Below are 22,105 nucleotides of genomic sequence, written 5' to 3'. Positions count from 1 at the left end.
TCAATTTTAACTTGAGTGAGCCTTTCACCCACCACAAGATTTGCGTTCTCTTCACAACACTTAATTTTCTTGGACTAATACACACACCAGATGCAGGTTTAAGTGTAGTCCAGGCCCACGCTTACACACGCGACCACAAAAATATCACAACTCTGGCATCTGTACAGTGCTATCAACGGGGATCTGCATCAGTGTATTGTGGGCTTTCATCACTCAGGTGCTGCCGCCTTTACAAACTCACCCTATCATTTGTGACGGGATGGAAATCTCATTTTACCAGCCATTTGGCTCATCCAGTGTCAATTTACAACCTGCTCTGTGCTACTATCCAGATCATCTCAGTCATAATAATGCCGCTGCAGCTTCTGTTACTGTGGCAGTGGCTCTGCTTACATGGAAAACGGCTGTAATAGTGGTGGATTTCATTCAATTGTGCTCAGCTCTGGGGCTGTGGCCACAAAACAGCAAATTGGATAAATAAAGGAAAAGCCAATCTGTGCTTGAAAGGCAGAAATAGGGAGATAAAAATTCCCCATTCAGTCGAGGGAAAAAGAGAAACAGAGAAAATTCAAAATTTCCTGCACAAGGCCATCATCGCTGACATCCATTTCAGAGCATGTCAGTTTTCATTTTCTATCAAAGCCTGTATAAGCACGGCTGAATAAGCCGCTGTGTCAACACAATCTAAAGGAGACAGATGGGATGACAAAGTTAAACTCCATTTCCATGAATGGCTTAATGGTGTGGTTCAGTGAAAAATCGAGGCAGGTAGAAACAGTCCATGGAAGCTCTGAGGAGGGGGAGATCAAGGATTTGGTGCAGCTGTCATTTCTGGATATTGATGATTAAGTATTTGTCCTTTTTGTGTTTCTCTCCTTCCATGCCTCCTTAATACTCCTCATCCTCCACTTGTTACTGTCCTGTCCTTGAAATTTCTGACCTTTACAAGTCCCCCAGATCGGACTATGTTCAAATTTAAGTCTCTGACAGAGGATTTATTTTGTCTTCTCATTACTTTATACATCATTATTCAATATATTGACAAGTCTAACGCAGACTGTATCTGAAAAAAGTCAACACATTAGGGATACATCCTTCCTAGCACTTTCATATTGGCTAACCACAATCACCTGATCAGCTGGACAACAAATAATGAAGTTACACAAATTTTTCAGTTCCTTATTAGAAACAATCACCTGAAAAGTCTCACAGCATTCCACACTGTTGACCCATTGTAACAGTTTCATTTAGCTAACTTTAGCTTTCAGCTGCAAATGAGCTTGCAACTAATAAACTGACCGGTGAACCGTGATACACTATGCTTGAGCAAGTATGCTTGTGTTAGCTAACACCATTGGAGTCTCAATATAGAGTTAGCTTAAGCAGCTGAAAGGGTTTAAGACAGTGGTTCTCGATTCAAAGGGAACTATTGTTTTAAGCTAACGTAACAAATATCAAACACAGATTATGTGGGTTTAAAGCATAAACTGTGTAAAATATGGATGTAGCCTCTTCAACATCATACATTTGTTTTTGATACATTGTTTTGAAGACAGTTGTTGATAGGTGCCACATTGGTAATATTAAACACAGCTTAGCTTGGTTCAAGATCATAGACTGTATAGTAAATGGGCGTCTCCATGACGTCATCCATTTTAAAGTTTTACGGATATTAAACAGAGTTTTGAAGTAAATTGTTTGCAGGGGCCATTTTGGAAATGGGACATGCTTTGAGCCTCCACCGAAACGGCTATAAGTCGCCTGCCTGTCAATCAGCTGAGCTGTGTCTCTGATTGGATGAACTCATGATCTTAATATTCTTCCCAACTGCTGAATTAAAAGAAAGTCAGACCCACACAGTGTGTGCTTTGTGTCTTGACATGTTGTTTTTTCTGCTGTGAAAATTGCTATTTTTGGCTTGGTGTGTTTGTGGTTTTTTGGTACTCCCAGAGCCACCCTAAAGCGGACACTCAACAAACTGCAGATTTAAACACTGTTGCATGGCCTTATATTTCTGCATTGGAAGTTGCCGCTTGTGTGATATTCATCAAGGTGTGTTTTTAGTCTCTTGGGGACAGCCACAAGGTGTCTGCCACACCTGTACTGTTGAATGCGCTTGTGCAAAGTGGAGCATGACGCCACCGAAAATGTCAGCTTACTGTTTACACGGCAATGGTGTCAGCAGCATTTTAGAAAAATTCTACTCTGGACGCCATTTTCAAAATTTTGTGTTTTAGGTCGGCCAAAATGCTGTTTCCATGTAAACACAAGGCTGAAATGCGACAATACTTTGGCGTTTCCCCCTAAAACCATCGTCTTGTAAATGGCCTCTTAAAAGCTTTTTTGACTTGGTTTGTATGTGGTTTCCAGTCTTTCTGCAACCATCCTCAAGTGGACACTTGAAGAACCACAGTTTTCAGCACTTTCATAAAGGCTTCATATTTCCTTAAAGGTCTTTCAAAAAATTGCCTTATCTATCAATTTAAATGAAGAATTACGGACTTGTACTTGTAACTCCTGCTAACAAAACCCCAACATGCCAAATCCTTGTATCCAAAAGGAGGGGCCTTGGGTGAAAGCCTCTATCTGTTTTGTACAGTCTACGTTTGGTAAGAGAGTACCTAAAAAACAGTTGCTTTTTGGACGGTAAAAGAAGTAAAGGGAACCTGATAGGAGCTCCTGTTTAGTGCAGATATAAAGGGAAAAAAGCTCATTTGTCTTACCCAGTTGGTACATGACTTACCTGCCACTTTAAATGCTAAACACAGTGTGCAATACAACATTTTTCTTCTTTGCAGTGTTGACACAGTTGCATTGCTTGCTCAGTACTCTCATAATGAACCGTCCGAGAAGTTTTCTTTAGCACTCAAGGCGAGCCAATGATCAAAGAATTGCTGGCCTTGCTGAGTGTATTCCTCATGTCTGTGATTAAGTGTTTTGGGCCCCCTTGCTTTATCTCACCTCCTTCAGCCTCGCTCTGTTTTGAGGATGAAGCAAGAATAATTCCAAAAAGGAAAGCCATGCAGAAAAAGAGGCTTTTTGTTTCTACGTGAAAACCCTCCAGTCAGCTTAGGTAGGGTGGAAAAAAAAAAGAATGCGAACAAGAAAAGATGGAAGAAACGATGGATGGCAGGGAAGAAAATATAAATGGGAAACAAATGACGAGGGGTGAGATTGAGGGGCTCTGGATCTTGCTCTCACCTTTCCTTGAACCCCATCCTTCCACCTTCAGGCCTCTTTATTCAATGAGCCTTGAGGCTTTTTCCAGCACTAGTCACCCAACCATAATGATCCATCATTGATCCGAGACAGAGGGACTTCTCTCTCCACTTACAGCCACTTATACATGTGTGTCTTTTCACCAAGTGCCACGGATGTTGTCAGGCCTGGTCTGGTCTAGACTTGCACTGAGGTTTCCTGGCTTACATTCATCATTGCTGGATGCTTGTTTATGGCCAAACACGGGACAGATTGGCCACGCGAAAGTGGGTTGGTCGTGATGTGGCACAGAAACTTTCACCTGGAGCTGTCAGTAGTAAGACAAAGGGTTGGATTTCGTTTCATGCCCTGATAGCTTGTGATATTTTAAATAACGTGTTGTCCTCCAATTCCTCTAAACCTTTAACATCTTGTCACTGAAAATTCTGTTCATGTTGTTTTGAAATCAATCCAAGTACAAGCTTCAGGCTGCTATTTTCCTGAGAAAGAAAAAATGAATTACACAAAGGTTGTTTTTTTTTACATTCATTTCAAAATGACTGTGTTAGCGCTGGAATCGAAACTCCTATTGTCGATCTAATAGAGTCACCTTGTGCGTAAATATTCTTAATAGACTGTGATCTTTGCAAAAGTATCCAATGGTATTAGGAAAGATAACCCACTGGGATGAATTCTTCATGCCCATCATCATTACCACCAACATAATGATACCCTTCATCACTTTTCAATTACACCTTCTTCCCCATCACCATCAATTATCCCTGCAACCACAAATCACAGGGAGGCATCACGAAACAGATCCCTCACTGGAGCGTATTCTGATAAAGACAGGGGTCCAACTGTGCGTCGATGGCAGGGGATGTAAAGTGTACAAAAAGAAAAAAAATAAAGAAAGGAAAAATCAATGCCTTAACTAAAGTAGGGAGTGAATTATTGATGAGGAGTATGTAATGGGATCCCAAGTGTCTATTTCTCCCCCAACTTGGACTGCAGCTGGCTGCTCAGGCTGCCACAAGTCAAAGCCAGTGAAGTAGAAACGAGGAAGGTGCCAAACAACCCCCACTTCTATCTCCAGCGGCAGAGTAGCTGACCTGAATTAGCTGGTGCTGTTTGGCTGACACTACCAGCTGTGAGGGGGACAAAGTGTTACAGTTAGGAATCATTTCAAGAAACAGTCATATGCCTGAACGGGTCTGCTACAGGCTAAGGGCTGTGTCCTTTGAAAAACTTTTACTTAAATGGAACCAAAGCATATCAGGCTGTAGCCTAGCTCTAAAACTAAGTTTTCACAGACATCATGGGACTGTACTAGCTTAGCAAACACCCTGCTCAGTAGCTCATTGCAACTGTTGACCGTCAAGTGAGATCAGGTGATTGGAAATAAATAATTCAGTTTAGACACACTGTGGTGCTTACACCAAGAATAAACCAGATGTGTCTCCCCCGCTGGAGTTGCGAGATTCTTCATTGATGTTGGGCTTCAAAACCTCAAACCAGTCATTACGTCAGTTTCTTGCTATAGTAAAGCTACATATGATCTTTTTTGATGCGATTTGTTTTGTTGTGAAAGTTAATGGCTATTTATAGGTAGTTCAGTTGGCTCTATGGTGAATTGCTGCATCACAGCTCCCAAAAATCTCATATATCTGCTGTGAACTGCTGGAGCAGGGAAGCAGCCTGAGTGGATCCTGTATGAGGTGGCACATTGACTTGAATAGAAATCTATCTGTCTGGTGTTGTGATTGCGCAAAGCCCAACTGGAGACGCATCTTGTGTTTTTTTGGCTGTTAATAATATTTTTATGCTTAAGTATGACTGTAGCATAAATTTTATAAAGCAAGATTTTCTTTATTAGTTCAGCATGAAAAGGTCAACAGACAAAATAAGCCTCTTCACCAGGACTTCAGGTAGTTTTATAGCAGGATTGTATTAAGCAAACATAAAAAGCACTTTGTCTTATAAGACACTTGGTGTTTTATCTGTTTATTTACAGTTCCATTAACAAAGTCACATACATAAATAGTAATATTGATGTAGGTTTATATATCTCAAAATTAGGGATGGGTACCTTTCACATAAGAAATGACACGATACCGATACCCGGTACCAGTACTCAGCAGTACCAATTTTTGGTACTTTTTTGTGCTTATTTAGTAAAAAATATCAATTTTTTTATAAATAGGTTTTTTTTTTATTTTTTATTTTGACATATTTATTCTTTAATATATAACCTTGTAATGCTGTGTTCATGCCCATCATGGAAAATCATCTACTCTTCCACTCCCTCATAGTCACATGGATGCATTTAGGTACCTACACATGGTACCTTTTGATTTTTCGTGAATGGGTACCCGGTACTTTTGACAGATTTCGGTTGGTACCTATAAAAGTGCCTAATTTGGTACCCATCCGTACTCAAAATACAACACCACTGCCATGCTGTTGCAGTTTTTTTTTGCAGTTTTTTTTTGCAGTTCTACATATGTGGCCAATGTTTCTACCTTAATTCAAAGTTTTTCTATATTTATTGTTGAAACAAAAGTGCTTCTTATTTGACTCTTTTGGCAGCCAACTATATTTAAGGGTTTATGAGCTCTGAGTCTAATTCTATTATTTTATCTTTCTTGCCTGGAGGGGTTAAAATGACATGAAACAAAACCAACTTTCAAAAAACTAAATTTATACAGGTTTTATGCCTTTTAATCAGAGGGGATAGGGCAGTGGATAAAGCAGGAGCACAGGTCAGAAGTGAGGATTACATACAGATTTACAGCCTCTTTACATGGGGCACAAGCCTGGACCTTTGGGCCAAGATGGCATCCTAACTCTTTGTCATTTTTATCACCATAAAAACAAAAGACCACTTGCATTTTATAAGCTTGAATGAATTGACTGCAATTATTTTGCAGGATCAAGTACTTCTCTATCAGAGGAGTCTTAACTTTTCAGTTTTATCACTTGAGAAAAAAGCAGGACCCCTGTGTTTACATCCCGTTAGAGCCCAGTAACAGAAAATTGGTCAAGCCTGAACACTATTATTTGCTAGTTTCTTTGAGCCTGATGGTGTTTCCACATAAATGCCCATTTCCTCGCCTCCTTTGACGTGGGGAAATCAGAGGATGCATTGTTTACCTACATCACCAGTGCACAGTTTGTTTTATGGTGAACAGAGAAGGCAGGCATCACTTCTGCTTGGCTGGAGAGGAGGCAGAAATGGGGAATGTGAATGAGAGGAGCGGCCAGGTGAGACCTGAAAGCTGCCTTTGTGTGGCAGCTGGCAGGGTGAACACTACCCTTCACTGTGAGATGCTTTCCAAACACACACACACACACAAAGAGAGTCACACAAGCATACTGTACATGTTAGGAAGTTAAGGGGGAATGTTTGGCCAAAACATGAGGTTGAAAAACCGTTGCAGGTTTGGAAATGTTACAAAAAAAGGCTTTCACTTAGTCCCTACGGCGTAAACGCATGTTTTCAAAATGCCAATGCAAATTTTCATTTTAGTTTCGTAACGCTCTTGTATGTTCTCCTCTGACGACCATCAACTGTATCTGGCTCTGTTGAGCCGAACCTTGAAGAGAATGATAGTATCTTGTCCTGTCTGCTCCTCAAGATAAAATGTACTATAGCAGATTGTACCAGAAGTTGACACAGACTGTAAATACTCATCCTTTTCTCAGGAATGTGGAAGTTATTGAGGGATGGAGAGAGAAGGATGGGTGACGTCATGCAGAGATGGTTCTGATGTGTGGCTAATCAGGAGTGGATGCCTTTTTGAGTGTGCACTGAGTCGTACCTTTCTCATTTTTCTCTCTATGAGCTCAAGCAGAAGACGGAGTTTGACAGTTTGAAATCCTCTGCGGGGCGAGGAAGATTACAATTACATCGCTGTGTTCACACGACAGCCTTATTCCTCTGATGTCCAGCTCAGGGTGGGGCGCTCCAATGCTGTTCCCATACTGCACTGCACTGAGTTCCAGGTTTTCAAATCGTGTACATAAATAGAATCTGACATATATTTTGCATTTAACTTCTTCAGTGTTTATTAAACAACAACTAAAAGACAATGAGGATTAAAATCTTGCCCTTTTTCAGAACATAACTTATTTACACCAAAAAGCTAATGGGAACAGTGAACCATTAGCTAGCTAACAATACTCTTACTTGACACTTCACTAATCTAGTTTACATTGCCAAAAGCCAAATAACCTAAGTTATAAAATTACATAAGCCTGCTAATACAATATTCAGCTGATAGGAAATCAATAACTGTTTGCTAGCTTTACACTCACCATTTAGAATTTTAGCTTGAAATTAGAGAAATGCTAACATTGGCTGTTGTCTAAAAAAAGTTAATAGGTTATGCAATGTTGTTTATGTTAAGCTGCTAATTGGTTAAAGAATCCTAAAATGTTTGCCACTGTCATTTCTAAAAACTGTAGATGATTTGCATCTATATCCACTTATCCACAGCTCATAGGAACAGTAAACCATAAGCTAGCTAGCAATACTTTAATTTCACACTTTACTTAGTTAGCTTACATTGCCAATAGCCAACGAACATTACTGCAAATTATAAATCTGTAATATATTAGCCAGCTAACACAAGCACAAGCTGGAAAGAAACAAGTAAATGTTGGCTAGCTAAAAACTTAAAAACTAGAGTTTTGGCTTGAAAATTACAAAATGCCAACAATGGCCATTTTCTTAAGAAAGCTATGTGGTTTCTATATTTTTGTTTTGATTTTAAAAATGGCTGGTTTTGTCTGTATCATTTATCTGGTCATTGTTTTTGAGTTGCTCACCTATTTCAAAATGCTAATTATAGGCTAATGCTCATTGTAAAATCCTTGATTTGAAAATTTGCAAACCTGACGTGTTTGAATGTGTTTGTGGTCCCAGGTCTCCTCAATAGAAATAAAATAAAAGTTTGATGTAGCTACCCTTTGAGTGTGACTTCTGATGTCTCCTGAGGCAGATTTTTCATGATCAACCCCAGAGTGTTCCTCCTCGCTGGTTGCAGAGTGGCCACTCTGTCTGTGTACTGATCTGTATTCTTGTTTGTTTACTCCTCCCCAGGAGAGGCCCTGCAGACAGCAGTCGCGCCAGGCACCATGAGGCAGCAAGCTTGGCCTGAGAGAGCGGAGAAATCACCTTTCATCACTCTCAACTGGACGGGGCAAGGGAGGAAATGCACACAGAAGCAGCAGCAGCAGAGACAGGCTAATTCACTCATCTGAAAGTACAGTGGAGAGCAAATGGGGAAGCAGGACGAGATTGAGGGTAGGGAGTAAGTTACTTAGAATTCATCTTCCTAAATGGCAAAGTGGACCGGGCACTCAGAGGCAGGGATGTCCTTGTTAACACATTGTCCTCCGTTGGAAGCTCCTTGTTAGAAATCACAAACCAGCCCCCGCCCCTGTGAGGCTACTGAGCTGAGGGGCTGAGGAGAGGAAACAGAGAGACAGAGCGGAAAAAAGAGACTGTGACAGGCCCCCATGCAGGCGCGTAAGAAGTATGTTCTGCTGGGCTTGTGTGCGTGCTGCTGGCTGGTGCTCTTTTACTGGGGTGGAGGAGCCCAGCTGCGTCTGCTTCGCCTGCTGACACGGCACCGTGGGGAAGTGGTGCGCCCCTGGCCCAACTGGACTGACAAGGCCTTCCTGCCCCGCTATGCCCACCTGGATGAGCTCCAGACGGACCCCGGGACGGCTGAGTCGCCCCGTCAGCGCCGCCAAGCATGGTCTGCCATCTATAAGGACAGTCGTTGCCGTATGGAGACCTGTTTTGACTTCTCGCGGTGTCGCCGCAGAGGAAGGGAAGGGTTCAGGGTCTATATATATCCATCAGAGAAAAATGAGCGTGTTTCGGAAAGCTACAGGAAGATCCTGACATCGATAGGTGAGTCCCGGTATTACACAACAGACCCTCGTGAAGCATGCCTGTTTGTGCTTGGGATAGACACCTTAGACCGGGACCAACTATCAGGACAATTCGTTCCCAATGTGGACGAACGCATCCGTGGTTACCCGCTGTGGAACGACGGGCGGAACCACCTCATCTTCAACCTGTACTCAGGCACCTGGCCTAACTACACTGAGGATCTGGGCTTCAATATCGGCCAGGCCATCCTAGCTAAAGCCAGCCTGAACACAGAACATTTCAGGCCAGGCTTTGACGTCTCCATCCCGCTTTTCTCGAAGGATCACCCACAGAAAGGCGGAGAGCGGGGCTGGCTTGTGAGGAACACTATACCTCCAAGGAGGAAGTACCTGCTGATGTTTAAAGGGAAACGTTACCTCACAGGCATTGGATCGGACACTAGGAACGCGCTTCATCACATCCACAACGGCAAGGACATTGTGTCTCTGACGACTTGCCGCCATGGGAAGGACTGGGAGAAGCACAAGGATGCCCGCTGTGATCATGACAACCTGGAGTATGAAAGGTAAGGCTGCGGTTACTCTGTCGGAATGATGGGAGCATTGAGGTGGCGTTGAAATAAAAGGCCTGTGTGGCGCTAAACAGGGATTCATGGGGAACAAAGTGTCAAGCATTCTCTTTTATTGGGAAATACACAGCGGTGTTGTTCCATTTGCGTGTTATTTGAACTTTACATGCTGTTTTATTGGTCTTTTAGATGTCACTGATTTTCTACAAGCACTGTCAGTCGCAGAGATTCAAGTCCCACTGGTTATTTCTGTCTCTCTTTTACGGCTGCACAAATCCTTGACTGTTTGGATTTATGATGTTTGGCAGTTCAAAGATTTTAGTCCCAGTCTCAAGTCTCTTGAAATTTAGATTCAGGTCACTGTTTCAAGCTGTTTTCTTGCTCTTGTATTTGTAAAACTGCAGCTGAACAGTTGTTGTAATGTGGGGGAACTCATGAGAACTGACCTTGACCTTTTCTATTATTCAGAGTGTGAATAAGTATAATAATATGTGCTTGTCACAACACGTGAAAAACAAGTACCCTGGAATTCATTTTGTGTTTGTGTGTTTACCAGTGCTACACAAAGAAAAAGAAACACCTAATTAATTACAAATGAAACTAGACTGTGTAATGAGGCGTAACAAAGGTCACCACAAAAAATGGCTTTATGAAATCTCTGGATACCTCTGTGAATAAATCCCTGCTGGGCGTGAGGTGTAGATGATTATCCCCTTTTTTTTTAATCAGTCTTTTCTGTTATTTTTTTTTTAAATGGTTTCTCCTTGCTTGCCTTTTCCACTTTAAATTCAATTACATTTCACAGTTTGCTGATGAGATGGTGGGTGGAGTAGATTTGAAGACATTGGGAAATGAGATTCTGGCGACATCTCCAATACTTATAGCAATGATTTATTATTTAAGCTAATTAATTTCAGCATATGACCTTCTCTAGCACTCGAAAACAAGCATTTTAAACATACACAGTACATATTTCAGCTTCAGCTAAATGTTTGGTGGAGGCCTTTAACAGAGTGGTTTTGAAGTATGTAGGCGGCATTGTTGAGTTATAATGAAAAGCTTTGGGAAACACACCCATGTGCCAGTATAGATGCTGCAACGGTTTGGTAAACAAGTCTGTATTTTTCCTATTGTGTTATTCTTGCTCAGAAAGTGATTTTCAGGAAGACAAATTCATTTCCATGATACATACAATAGAAATTTGGGGATTTCCAAGAGTCAGGTCCTTAGTTTCAGGCAGCTATCTATGCTAACTTACACCACACTCCTGCTTAACTTCTACTTCTAACACTTAGCAGTAAAACTCTATGAAATGCTGACAGAGCTCCTCATTAGCTTTAAAGTCCGTGTCCGTCCATTCATACACAGATAGCAAGATTTTCTGATGGTGCAGAACATTCACAGACAGCAGAAGATGGATTTCACTGAGAGTAGGAATATGGAACAGAAGAAAAGGAGAGAGAAGAAAGAGTTTGAGCCTGAGGAAACTGTCTAATGAAGTATGCAGACCCTCTGGAGTGTGTGACAAACACAATTAGACCGCAAAGCAACATTTAGAAGACCTATCATTGCTGTCTTACTTCCATTATTGGATAATTAATCCACAAAGATATTTCAAGTGTTCAGAAGTGGGAGAGAATTAATCACTTGGTTCGTGTTTTGACACACGGAATAAACTTAAAGTCAGAAACATTTACTGGAAATGAAGGCTTGAAAATGTTCTGTAGACAAGGTTTCAAGGAAGAGATTGTTGATTTTGTTTTTCTCCTTTGGAAGCCGAGAGTTGCATTTCTTAATTTTAACAGACTTTCCCCTTTGGTGCAACTCTTCCCAGGTTTAGATGATACCCTGTGTATTTGGGGGGTCTGTCAGAGGGAAATAGGCTTTAACTGTCTCCCTGCAATGATTTCCATTGTGCTCAGCAAACACCTCGAGCAGCTTGTGTGGAGCTCTGGAGCTCTTTCTGGTACCATCTGTTTTCTCCATGTGGGGTTCGCAATCCTGCTAACTACGGTATATCAGTTGAGCTCAGGCTATGGTAACTTTGATAGCTGTGAAGCAGCCTGTGTGATTGGCTGTGGCTAGTGGGTTTCACTGCCCATGGATGGTTTGCCCACAGTCACAGCACCCGCCTCCACTGGTCACTTAGCATCTTGAACTGAGGAGTCTTAAATCAAAACAGTCCTCTGTCTACATTTTGTATTGTTATAATGTCTCATCAGTGGATGGGCAACATTTCAGACAGGAAAAGGGGGTTTTAAAAGTGCATCTTACACTGGATTTTTCATTTATTTTACAGCAAAAAAAAAAAAGCATGTCTGTGCTAGGAAGCTACAAAGGCTGTGAGCTAGCTAGCTAGATAGTAACTGTTATTTAGCAAGATACTTAGCTTGGTTGCTTACTTGACACAATCATGATAAAGTCAAGAGACATATTTTCACCATAACAACTTAAGTGGCTAAAGTAATGGTGAGCCAAATAATGCTAGACAAACTATGTGAGTTAGCAAGGTTAGTTAGCTTGATTGTTTCATTGATGGAAACTCAAAAAGCCAAAAGACAAATTACTGTAAAGACAACTTTACCAGCCACAGTGATAGTTAGCTGAAAATCAGGCTAGAGCTAGCTAGCTAGGTTAAAACGATTTTTAAATCATTTGAGAACAGTTTAGCCAAAAGACCTTAAAGCACCGTAAAAAATTTTATAAACCTTCCCTAAAAAAACAACAACCTTTTTTAAACTAAAGTAGAGGATTATTGTATTCACAAATGTTGCCTACTTCACCGCTACAAGCTAGCTAAAATTAAACATCAATTAGATGAAGACAGAATATGGCGATTGCTCACATCCATAATATAATCTGTTTGTTTTGATCCAGTATGCTATTAAAATGCTGTATTATATTAAACTTGGGCTGAATTTTAATTTTTCAAAGAGCTAATTTGTTAGCATGTTAGCTTTTCTTAGCCCTGCCAGTTGTCTAAAGCTATTCTAGCCAAAGATTAAACTTACCATGTGTTATTTCACTCATAAGTATAAGAAAAGTGTGTTTCTGTATCTTTCTGTTTGTATCACTGAACTCTTCCACCAAGAGCAAACTTTGCTAGCATAACTGAAGTCTGACAAACTGCTGAGCTTCATTTAAAGTCAAGCCGCTCTGAAGCGGCAGTTATTTTCAGTTACTCTCAAATGAATGCTCAAAGCAAATGCTTTCAACCTCCACAATATGACTTTTCAAGTATCATTCACCCTAAAACTAGCAGTTAGGAGGCGGTTATAATTCAAGAACACTGCAAGCTGCTGTGGCATACAACAGGCTACCTTTAGCGTGTTTACATTGGGCCAGGCAGGGAAGGAATGGAGCTCCTCGACACTGTATGAATGAGCTCATTTATTCCACACAACCCACTACTCAGACACCCGGGTGGGCAGGGGGCGTGTGTGTGGGATGCGGGGGAGAAGGGGAAGGGGAGTTGAGTGGTGGAGGTGGGTAGGGTCCCATGTGGTGTTTTGTGGTAGATCTGGAGACAGCTAGCAGCTCTGAGGGTGTGAGGGTGTGAATTGGGGAGAGATGTGAGAGACAGCTGCCATTTTTGAGGGTTTTTATTCCTCTCTTGTGTGGTGTCTCCTTCTGTGGAAATGCGAGGTTTTTAGCCTTGGAGAAAGAAGTGTGAAGGAAGGGAAAGCGAAAGATCCATCTTTCCTTTTGTAAAGAAGAGAGAGGGATTTCACAGGGGGGAAGAAAAAGAACAAAAAACAGACTGCATAATGAAGGCTTCTGTTTGAAACGCTGGCTCAGGCCAGGTAGAGACACACCCTTGCTCCTCCATCTGTCTGTTTTTCTGGCATGTTCTCCTTCTCTTTTAAGTTTTTATCCTTTTCTGTCACACTGCTCTCTTCAGTGTTTGCCAAACACCTACACCTAAAAATAATAGGCTATGTCACCACTGAGCGTGTGTCTGGTTTTCCTTTTTTTTTTTTCCTCTGTGTGTGTGACTGTCACAGCTCTATATGCATGAGATTGTTTTTGAGTGCCACGGCCAGTGAGGCTCTTAGAAGGTGGCACCAGGTTAATGAGCGCTTGCATCTGGTACACCAGCAGATTACCCTTGAGGGACCTGGACAAGACAGGGACCAAGACAGGGCATGAGGCAAGGAGGGGGTGGGGGGAGGGAAAGAGGAAGTAGGGCGTAAGGAAACACAGACAGATCAATAGTCTGTCATGACATCATTATTTTAACAAAGTAGAAACCTTTAAATCCAGCTTCTTCCTGAAAAGAGGGACTGTCTTTGAGGAGGATAATTACTGACTTGTATATCAGTTAATGTTCAATTTATTGCAGATTTTTTAAGAAAGCGTTAAAAAATTAATATATTTGAACAGTCATCCACTCTTTTCTGTACTCTGGGGGACTGTGCTGCTGCTCTCCCTGCCTTTGCTTTTCATGGATGCACACAAACAAAAGGGTCAGTGTGCTCTTCCCTTCTTAGGGTTTGGCAATCCCTCTAAGCATGTGGAAGAGCGAAGGGCTTTCGGAACAGAGCCGTACTGCCAATTTTTGCTGTATCACGAGTCAGCATCATCAAACACCTTAAGCCAATCAACTGAAGGCAAGCTCATTTCCTTGTTAGGTCGCTTCTACTTAAAAGCAGAGACTTGTTACCTGACTATCATGCCAAAGAAAAAAACTGTGATTTTTAACCACTTAAACAAACTACTCATGTACATAAGTTGTGTTTTTCTGCCTCTTGCCTTTAACCTTGCATGTGTTACTCAGATTGGTGTTTTTAGATACAGGCTGGTGAGACATCCCTGCACGCCATATGAGCAAGACTACTGTCATACTGAAGGTCACCTCTTGTCAGCTCAGTCCAGCCTGTAATCCTGACACTCAGAGCAAAGAAAAAGAAGTTTAACGAGTCACATTTTAGTATCTGAAGTTTCTGTTGTGTTATTGTCCATCGCTGTAAGTCTGTGTTGAGATCAACAAGAGGAACAGAAAGAGAGGAAACAGAACAGAAACAGCTGTCCAATGACAACCTTACATTTAACAATCTCTCTGGATGAACAGAAAAAAAAGCAGTTTTTGCTTGAAGTCTTTTATGACTAACTGCCTGCAGCAGCAGAAATTGAGTTTTGTGTTAGTTCAGGCAGGCTGTAAAGTCAAGCTCGGCTGGCAGAATATCAGCCGCTCCTAGCACTAGCCCCTTTCAGCTGACAACTCCACTGATTATATCAATGAATCCAATTGGCAAATCACAAATATAGTGTCATATTTATCCCTGATGCTCGCTATGTTCTGTATCTCTTAAGGTTTTTGCTGCTGCTCTCCCTGCCTTGGCTTGCCATGCATGCATTCGAGAGACATATAAGGCGTGCTCTCCCTGCTTTATGGATTTTGCATTCCATGTATTAGTAATGGGAGGTTCAGCTCTTTACCAAGAGCTGACTCTTTTTACACGGCTCCCAAACGGCTCCCAAACGACTCCTTATTTGGTAGTATTTGTAGCCTCATATTTTAGTCTAACCTGGTTAATATAAATATTTTGTGTATTGATAAACCTTTTTACATTTAGTGTTTTGATGAGAAGCCATAACGTTTCCTCATTTTGCAAGCTCTGAGAGTCGCATCTATTGCACATTATACATCACTACAGAGCCATATTGCCAAATTTAAGTTATTGCATGTAATATTTTGACATCATTTTAAACATCACTCCAAGAGACAGTCAGATGATGAGTCAATGTGTGTGTGTTGTGCGACCAATCAGATGCAGGGTGGAGGTGATGATGGTGATCAGAGAACTGGTGCTTGATGGTATAATATAAATATTTTTATATTAATATCATTTTAAACAGGGTTACTCTTGGATTGGTTGCTACAAATGGCTGATGAAAGCAAAAAGAGTCGTTTCTCAATGATGAAGTGAGCCAAAATATCCAGATCCCATACAAAGGCTGGAATTCCCACTACTACTGAAGATTCGCCAAACAGTTCCTCTTTCAGAGCCAGGATTGTTGTCAGATGGTAGCCAATGGTTTGGAGATCGTTAAGATATCATCAGCAACATGTGTGCATTCTTTTTTGGTTAAAAAAGCTCAAATAAAAAATGATCGCATTGGGGTTTAACGATGACATACTTTGGATTTGTTTGTTTTCTGCTGTGCCACTGAATAGCTCCATTATGTAAATGTGTAATCCTTCATAAAACAATGTTAATAGCCCCATTGTTAGTTTAATAGTGTTTAAAAACAGACTGAGTTGGAATATCTATGTCTACTCCATTTCTATTAACATAATTTCACTCTTTCAAAGTATGTAATGATCAGTAAATGGCACCCAAAAAATCCCATTAAAATCTGCCATAGGCAAAAAAAGACATCTGAATAGGAACAGAAGGCGCCTGGAAATACTTTTCTGGTCTATTGAATTGCTGTGTAACTTTAAGTGTGTGTATGTGTGTGCGTATGTGCATGGATTATAGATGATAGGAGAGAGTACAGAACGAAACAGCAGAAATACAAGTTGGAGGTAGGACACAGTGGTACCCAAGGCAATAAGAGCAGCAAGAGAGAAAGGCAGAAAAGCAGAATGTCATGTGATAGAGATGACAAAAAAAATGGGGAAAAGAGCAAGGGATACCGCGGGCAACTTAGGGGGGAAATGCGAGAGTGAGACGGGATGTGGAGAGATGGAGGGAGTAGAGAAAGAGGGGAATTGGAAGTGAGAGGATACTTGAAGCCTGGGAGAAGCCGTGCTGCAGCCTAATGGCCTAGTTTCCCTCACTTTGGAGAATTCTTGAAGAAAAGGGAAGAGAAACGTTGCACCGTACAGTGAATGTAAATGAGCAGGAGTGTAGAAAACAGTGTTTAGGAGATACAAAAGGTACACCAGGAGACACTAAGTTCTCAGCTCCCTCTTGGACCGCTTGAGAACCAAGTGTGCCTGCTTGTGTGGAGAAGATGAGACGATGAAGAAGACGTGTAAAACTCTGCACCTCTCTTTTCAACTTTCAACACAGCGCTTGTATTGGAAACCGAAGGGTCATTATTCAAAAGCCTCCTTGGAGAAACTCAAGGTTCTCTACAAAGGCTGAGAATCAGACTTTAAAACCTGTGTGGATGATTGCAGAATACTAATCCCACACAAAACAACTGGAGGGAAGTGAGAATGATATATTAGCTACGGTAAAACTTGGACAAAAATGCGTTAGAAAGGCTCTTACGCATGCAGAATCTAAAGAGGAAATTTGCAGAACTGGGAGCATGTAAAAACAGTCCAATAACTCCTACAAAGAAATTCAGTGTGCAGCGTGAAAACTGACTCAGCACTGAAAAGAAAACAGTATCATTGTTATCAGCCGGGAGACATAAAAGAAGCCTCCTATTGTTGATTCGTCCGTGAAGTTAATTTAAATAAAAATGTGTGTTTGCAGTGTGTTTATCAAACCTTGTAAGGGAGCATGTGTGATTTGAGATTCTGTCAAACCAAATAAGAAACGCTGCAGACCGCTGTAATTAAAGCCTGTGAAATTGTACCTCTGAAGATGCTGTGGTCTGAGTGTGTGCGTGTGTGTGTTTGTGTGGTTTGCGTGGCCCGACTACGCTGTCTCTGTTTAGAATACTTGGAAAAGAGAGGCAGCCTTGTGTTTCTCTGGCTCTCGTACTCTCCGTCCTCCATCCGTTCTCTGCTTTCTCTCCTTTTTAGCCCCAGCTCGTGTCTCTCTAATCCCACACAGCGCTCTTCCTCCCTCTGTGTGCTTTTGTCAAGTCTTGTCAAATACATTTACAGAGCAGGGAAGTGACAGGTTCTGCTGAAGGCTTCACATGAGCCTGCTTTCTTAAAAGTTGATGATCTGATTTTGCTTCCTATTAAAGCTGCTGATATTATTTTTTTGAGAACAATGTGTCCAATAAAAGCATGAAGAGTGAGATTTCTGATTATCATGTCTTTTGGCAAGTTGTTCAGGAACATCTGTGTCACTGTCACCACTCTCATCTCTGTGGACTCCAGTTGCAGAAAGAATCTCTGATAACTGAAATAATGAACTAATAATTTCACAAATCCATTCACAGCTCAGCTCAGTGCTGTTTTTGCAGCTGAACTGTATGTAAAGGTGTAAACAGGTTAGCAAATGTGAATGACTACCAACAAATGTGTCGTCAGCACTCCAACTCAGGTTACTTAAATAGATCCACATTTGCATACATAAATTCATCAATCTGTTAATAGATGCATGAATGCATGAATAGATCCACAAATGCATACTAGATCTATAAATGTGTATATATTATATTCATAGTTATAGTCATATTTCATTCATTTTGTTATTTAAAAAGATATACATACAGTATAAGAAACAAGGAAAAAAACTGAAATGAATGAAAAGGAGCAGAAAGAAGAAAAATCTAATTGCATCTGCCCCCTCCCTCACAAAATGTTATCAAAACACTAGACAAAACGCAAACAAAAGAAGTAACACTAGGACAACCAGTATGCCATATTAACCTTCTATCGGATCATTCTTGGAACAAAACGATTCACAAACATAAAACTTAGGCTTCACCAGAAAAAAAGAAAGTGGAAAAAAAAAACCCACAAACATAAAACCCACTAGCAGACAGGGTTTAGAATCTGTGGGATTCCCTATACTTGTCTAATATATTGATCTACAAATGGGTAGACAGATGCAAAAATGCATTAGAGTTCCATACATTTGTAAATATATAAATATATATTTATCTACAAATGTATGTACAGATTCACTGGTGCATACATAAATTCACATTAGGGCACATAGATCCTTAGTATTTATGTAGATCTACAAATATGTTCATAGCAAGGGGCGACATCCAGTTAGTAAAAATGATGCCTATGCAAAAGTGCTAAAAGTTGCTGTTCATTGAGAATCCGCTTGAGACTGGCTGCAGAAAGACTGGAAGCCACGTAGGCACCCAGCCAAAAAAAATGGACTTATACGGCATTAAATAGCATATTTACAGCCTGGTTCAAAAAACAGCTTTGGTCTAAAATGCTGATTTCTCTATCTGCACACTCTGTACGGTGAGTGAATTTTTCTCTATCACTGCGGTTTATAAGTTATTTTGATCGTTTGATTTTCCAATCAGAGGCACAGCTCAGGTCATGTGATCGCCAGGCGCCCTGTAGCTGCTCGAAGAAAAACTCACAGCCGGGGTCATAGTGAATGTGGCTGTGTTCGTGGATTGGCTTCATTTCACGGTTTCAGGACAGGTGACGTCACGGATGCTACGTCCATGTTTTATACAGTCTATGGTTCATAGGTCTTTATCAGGTACATAGATGTACCAATGTATACAAAGATCTACAAATGCTAACATATGTCTACTAATGTGAGCTAAAATCCACAAATGTCTAATTGGGTACATAGATCCACAAATTTGTACACAGCTTGGCTATGCATATAGCATGCAACGTACACCCATTTTTGTATTCATAGACCCACAAATGCGTGCATGATTACTATTGAGAATCCTTATCAAGTTATCATTTTACCCTAAACTTGTTTAAGATGTCATGTGAGATGATGTGTTTTTAAGTGTTCATTATCTGACGAATAATTGACTTTCATGAGTCTCAATTGAAAGATAATACTAATGCCAAGAAATGGTTTGTCAGATTTTGGGTCTGACCCTGTCTGAATTCTCAACTTTTGGTTAGCCTCAACTATGAGAGAGTGAGACACTTGATATGAAATCCAAAAGGCATGTCTGCGAGGTCAGGAAATAAATTGATCTTCTCTTGGAGTGATGGCTATGATGTCTTTGGCTGTAGCACTGACTTGGCAGCGTGTTTGGCTCTGTGTTGGCGGAGGTTTTGCCCTCACTGAGAGTCAGACTGCTCATCTGAAAAGCAGGAAGAAACCACAGTGTTCATTCCTATGGCTTGCAAAAACAAAACTTCATTCCTGGTCAAATAGAAACCAGTCGCAACCTGCTTGTCATTTCTCATTAAATGTTTGTGGCCAAATCTTCAGCCCCTCATTGTTTTTTCTCCACTGCTGCTGTCTCTTTGAGTCCAACTGGTTGCCTCCTACTTTCTTAATGAGATGGTGTTTGAGTTGGAGTGTTTCGTCAGTCATGCTCCTTGGTTTCTTTAAATTGGGTTGTAATTCATCCGTCTGGTCTGAGGGCTTTTGTACTGACAAAATCTTGTTGTTTACAAGTCACAGAGGCAAAGACAAACTCAGTGCAGCCGCACCACCACATGGGGCAAACGAGGTCTCAGAGACTTTGTGTTGTACAAGTGAAAAGATCTGGCTTTGTTTTCTGAGGAAACAAGTTCAGAAAATGCCACTTGACGCAATGTATGGCACTCAAAGACATACCTTCAGACCTTACTTAGAAATGACCTTTTCTTTTTCACTTCAGTGAATACAGTACAGTGCTTTGTTAACAGCTGATAAAATGAGCGCTGAGTGGTTCTGAAAGAGGTATATAAAGATCTATATTGGGCAGTACAATGGAAATGCTAACTCACTTCTGGCTTATAAATTGTGGCAGATAGATGGAGTTGAAACTGTAGCCTTGCCTGCTAACACACCCACCTGACGATCAAATTAGCCCCCTTAATTATCCCGTAGAATGCATCAACAACATCATTTGTTTTTCTGATATTTTATCATTCTTTGAAGTCAGAATTTTGACTTTAATCTTGAAAAGTCAAAAAAAAAAAAGCATTTGTCTGACCTCCCATAAAAATTTGCACCTCCACTCTTTCATTGTGTATCCCTACCATAAACCATTTTCTGTACAAGGCTGCAACCAATTTTGCAATAAAAGGGGTTTCTGACCCTGTATTGCAGAATGTGTCATGTTTGTTTCAAAGACCTCTATCTCAAAAACATGATACATGATTTCAATGAAAACCTGTCAAAAAAAACAGTAGTCTACCCAATTAAGGGTTATCATCCCACTACAGGCAGCTCAAGTTGTATTTTGGCTCTTTTCAAAATTGCTGCTCTCATGAAATTATCCACACACTTTAGTTTTTATTTAATTAATTTTTTCTTTCTTTATTTTTTTTAGGAAAATACTCGCTAATTTTCAAAAAGTTGCTGTAAGAATAACATCTAAATTGTTACTCATTTCTTTAAATAAGTGTTTTCTGCATTGAAAATAAATGCATATTTACTAATTTATAAAGAATTAGAAAAAATGTATGCACAAAAAAATGCATCACAAAAAATGATATAGCAATATTTTTTCCTTTATTGTTGATTTTGTAAAAAAAAAAAAAAAAAAAAAAGTTTAACATCTCAGCTTAATAAAAAAAATAGTATTTTCTGGCTATTTCTGGATGGGTCAGACTTTACAGGATTGATATTGGCCTCAATGGAGGTCTTAAGCTTTTGGAACCAGCCTCAAGTGGATGCTTGAGGAACTGCAGTTTATCCACTTCTGCAGTAGCTTTATTCTCAAAAACTCTTCATGGTATCTGATGCACTCATTATGTTATGGTAGATTTTTAGATTTTCAGATCAGGAACAAAAAACTTTTTTAGAACAAAGTGAATTTTTGGGCATCATATTACTCAGTGGTTAAGGCCGCACACCCCATGAGGCTGACCAAATCCTTAATTATTACTAGAAATGTATAAATGGAATGGATATATTATTTTTTTTAACTTTTTTTTTTTTTTAAATATTTTGACTAATTAACAAGTATTTAAAATTTAACCTAGGAAATGTGAGGGTATTTTGTGATTAAAAGGACTTTTAATTAGAGCTGCACGATTTGGGGAAAAGGTGCGATTTGCGATTAGGTGGACAATATTGCGATTGCGATTGTGCTTGCGATTTAATAAAAAAAGTTGTGTCATGATGAGTCTACAGACTTGCATGGTTATCATGGAGAAAAATCTGAATTGCATGTGCTGACATTGCGATTGCGATTGCGATATCCTCTTTTGCGATTACATAATTGCATGTGTTGACATTGCGATTGCGATTGCGATTGCGATTGCGATAATCGTGCAGCCCTACTTTTAATCCAGGTTTCTTTGAGTTTTGGAGTCTCAAGTGGACACTTGAGGAACTGCAGTTGTTCTTACACTTCATTCTCAGAAATTCAGAGATTTGTTCTTAGTATCTAAGACATTCATTAAACTATAATATAAACTAAATTTTGACATTACCTAAAGGTTTAGAACCATGAAGTTTGAAGATTACCCGCGGCCTCTTTCCTGTTTGTCCCTCCCAACTCCAACCCTGTTTCCTGCTCCATGCATTGTCCAGTCCTTTTTGATTAAAGGGATAAAAAGCCCTAAAAATCTAATTTTGAAAAAGATAAACAGGACTCAAATTTAGAAGCCATAACAAATCTTTAAAATCCAAAGGAGAAGTGGTTGAAGTCATTGAGCTGAAGTTAAATGAATAAGCGGAAATCAAGTTAGC

The 22,105-nt window shown here is 40.3% G+C and overlaps 1 protein-coding gene across 3 annotated transcripts in view; it reads left to right on the top strand.

Annotated features, from left to right (window-relative positions):
- ext1c (exostoses (multiple) 1c) overlaps nt 1-22,105 on the top strand; it is a 127,224-nt gene that overhangs the window by 14,877 nt on the left and 90,242 nt on the right. For all 3 annotated transcript variants that reach the window (XM_074686650.1, XM_074686649.1, XM_074686652.1), the window contains exon 2: nt 8,303-9,668. In XM_074686650.1, the coding sequence (XP_074542751.1) occupies nt 8,722-9,668 (947 nt within the window). In that variant the 5' untranslated portion in view covers nt 8,303-8,721. The remainder of the gene's footprint in view (nt 1-8,302; nt 9,669-22,105) is intronic.

The sequence above is a fragment of the Halichoeres trimaculatus genome, unplaced genomic scaffold (genome assembly GCF_033239565.1).
Source record: "Halichoeres trimaculatus isolate MK-OKI-2021-1 unplaced genomic scaffold, fHalTri1.1 fHalTri1_scaffold_14, whole genome shotgun sequence".
Classification (NCBI taxonomy): Eukaryota; Metazoa; Chordata; class Actinopteri; order Labriformes; family Labridae; genus Halichoeres; species Halichoeres trimaculatus.
Note: the sequence above shows the minus strand (reverse complement) of the source record. Positions and strands in the feature narration are given on the sequence as shown.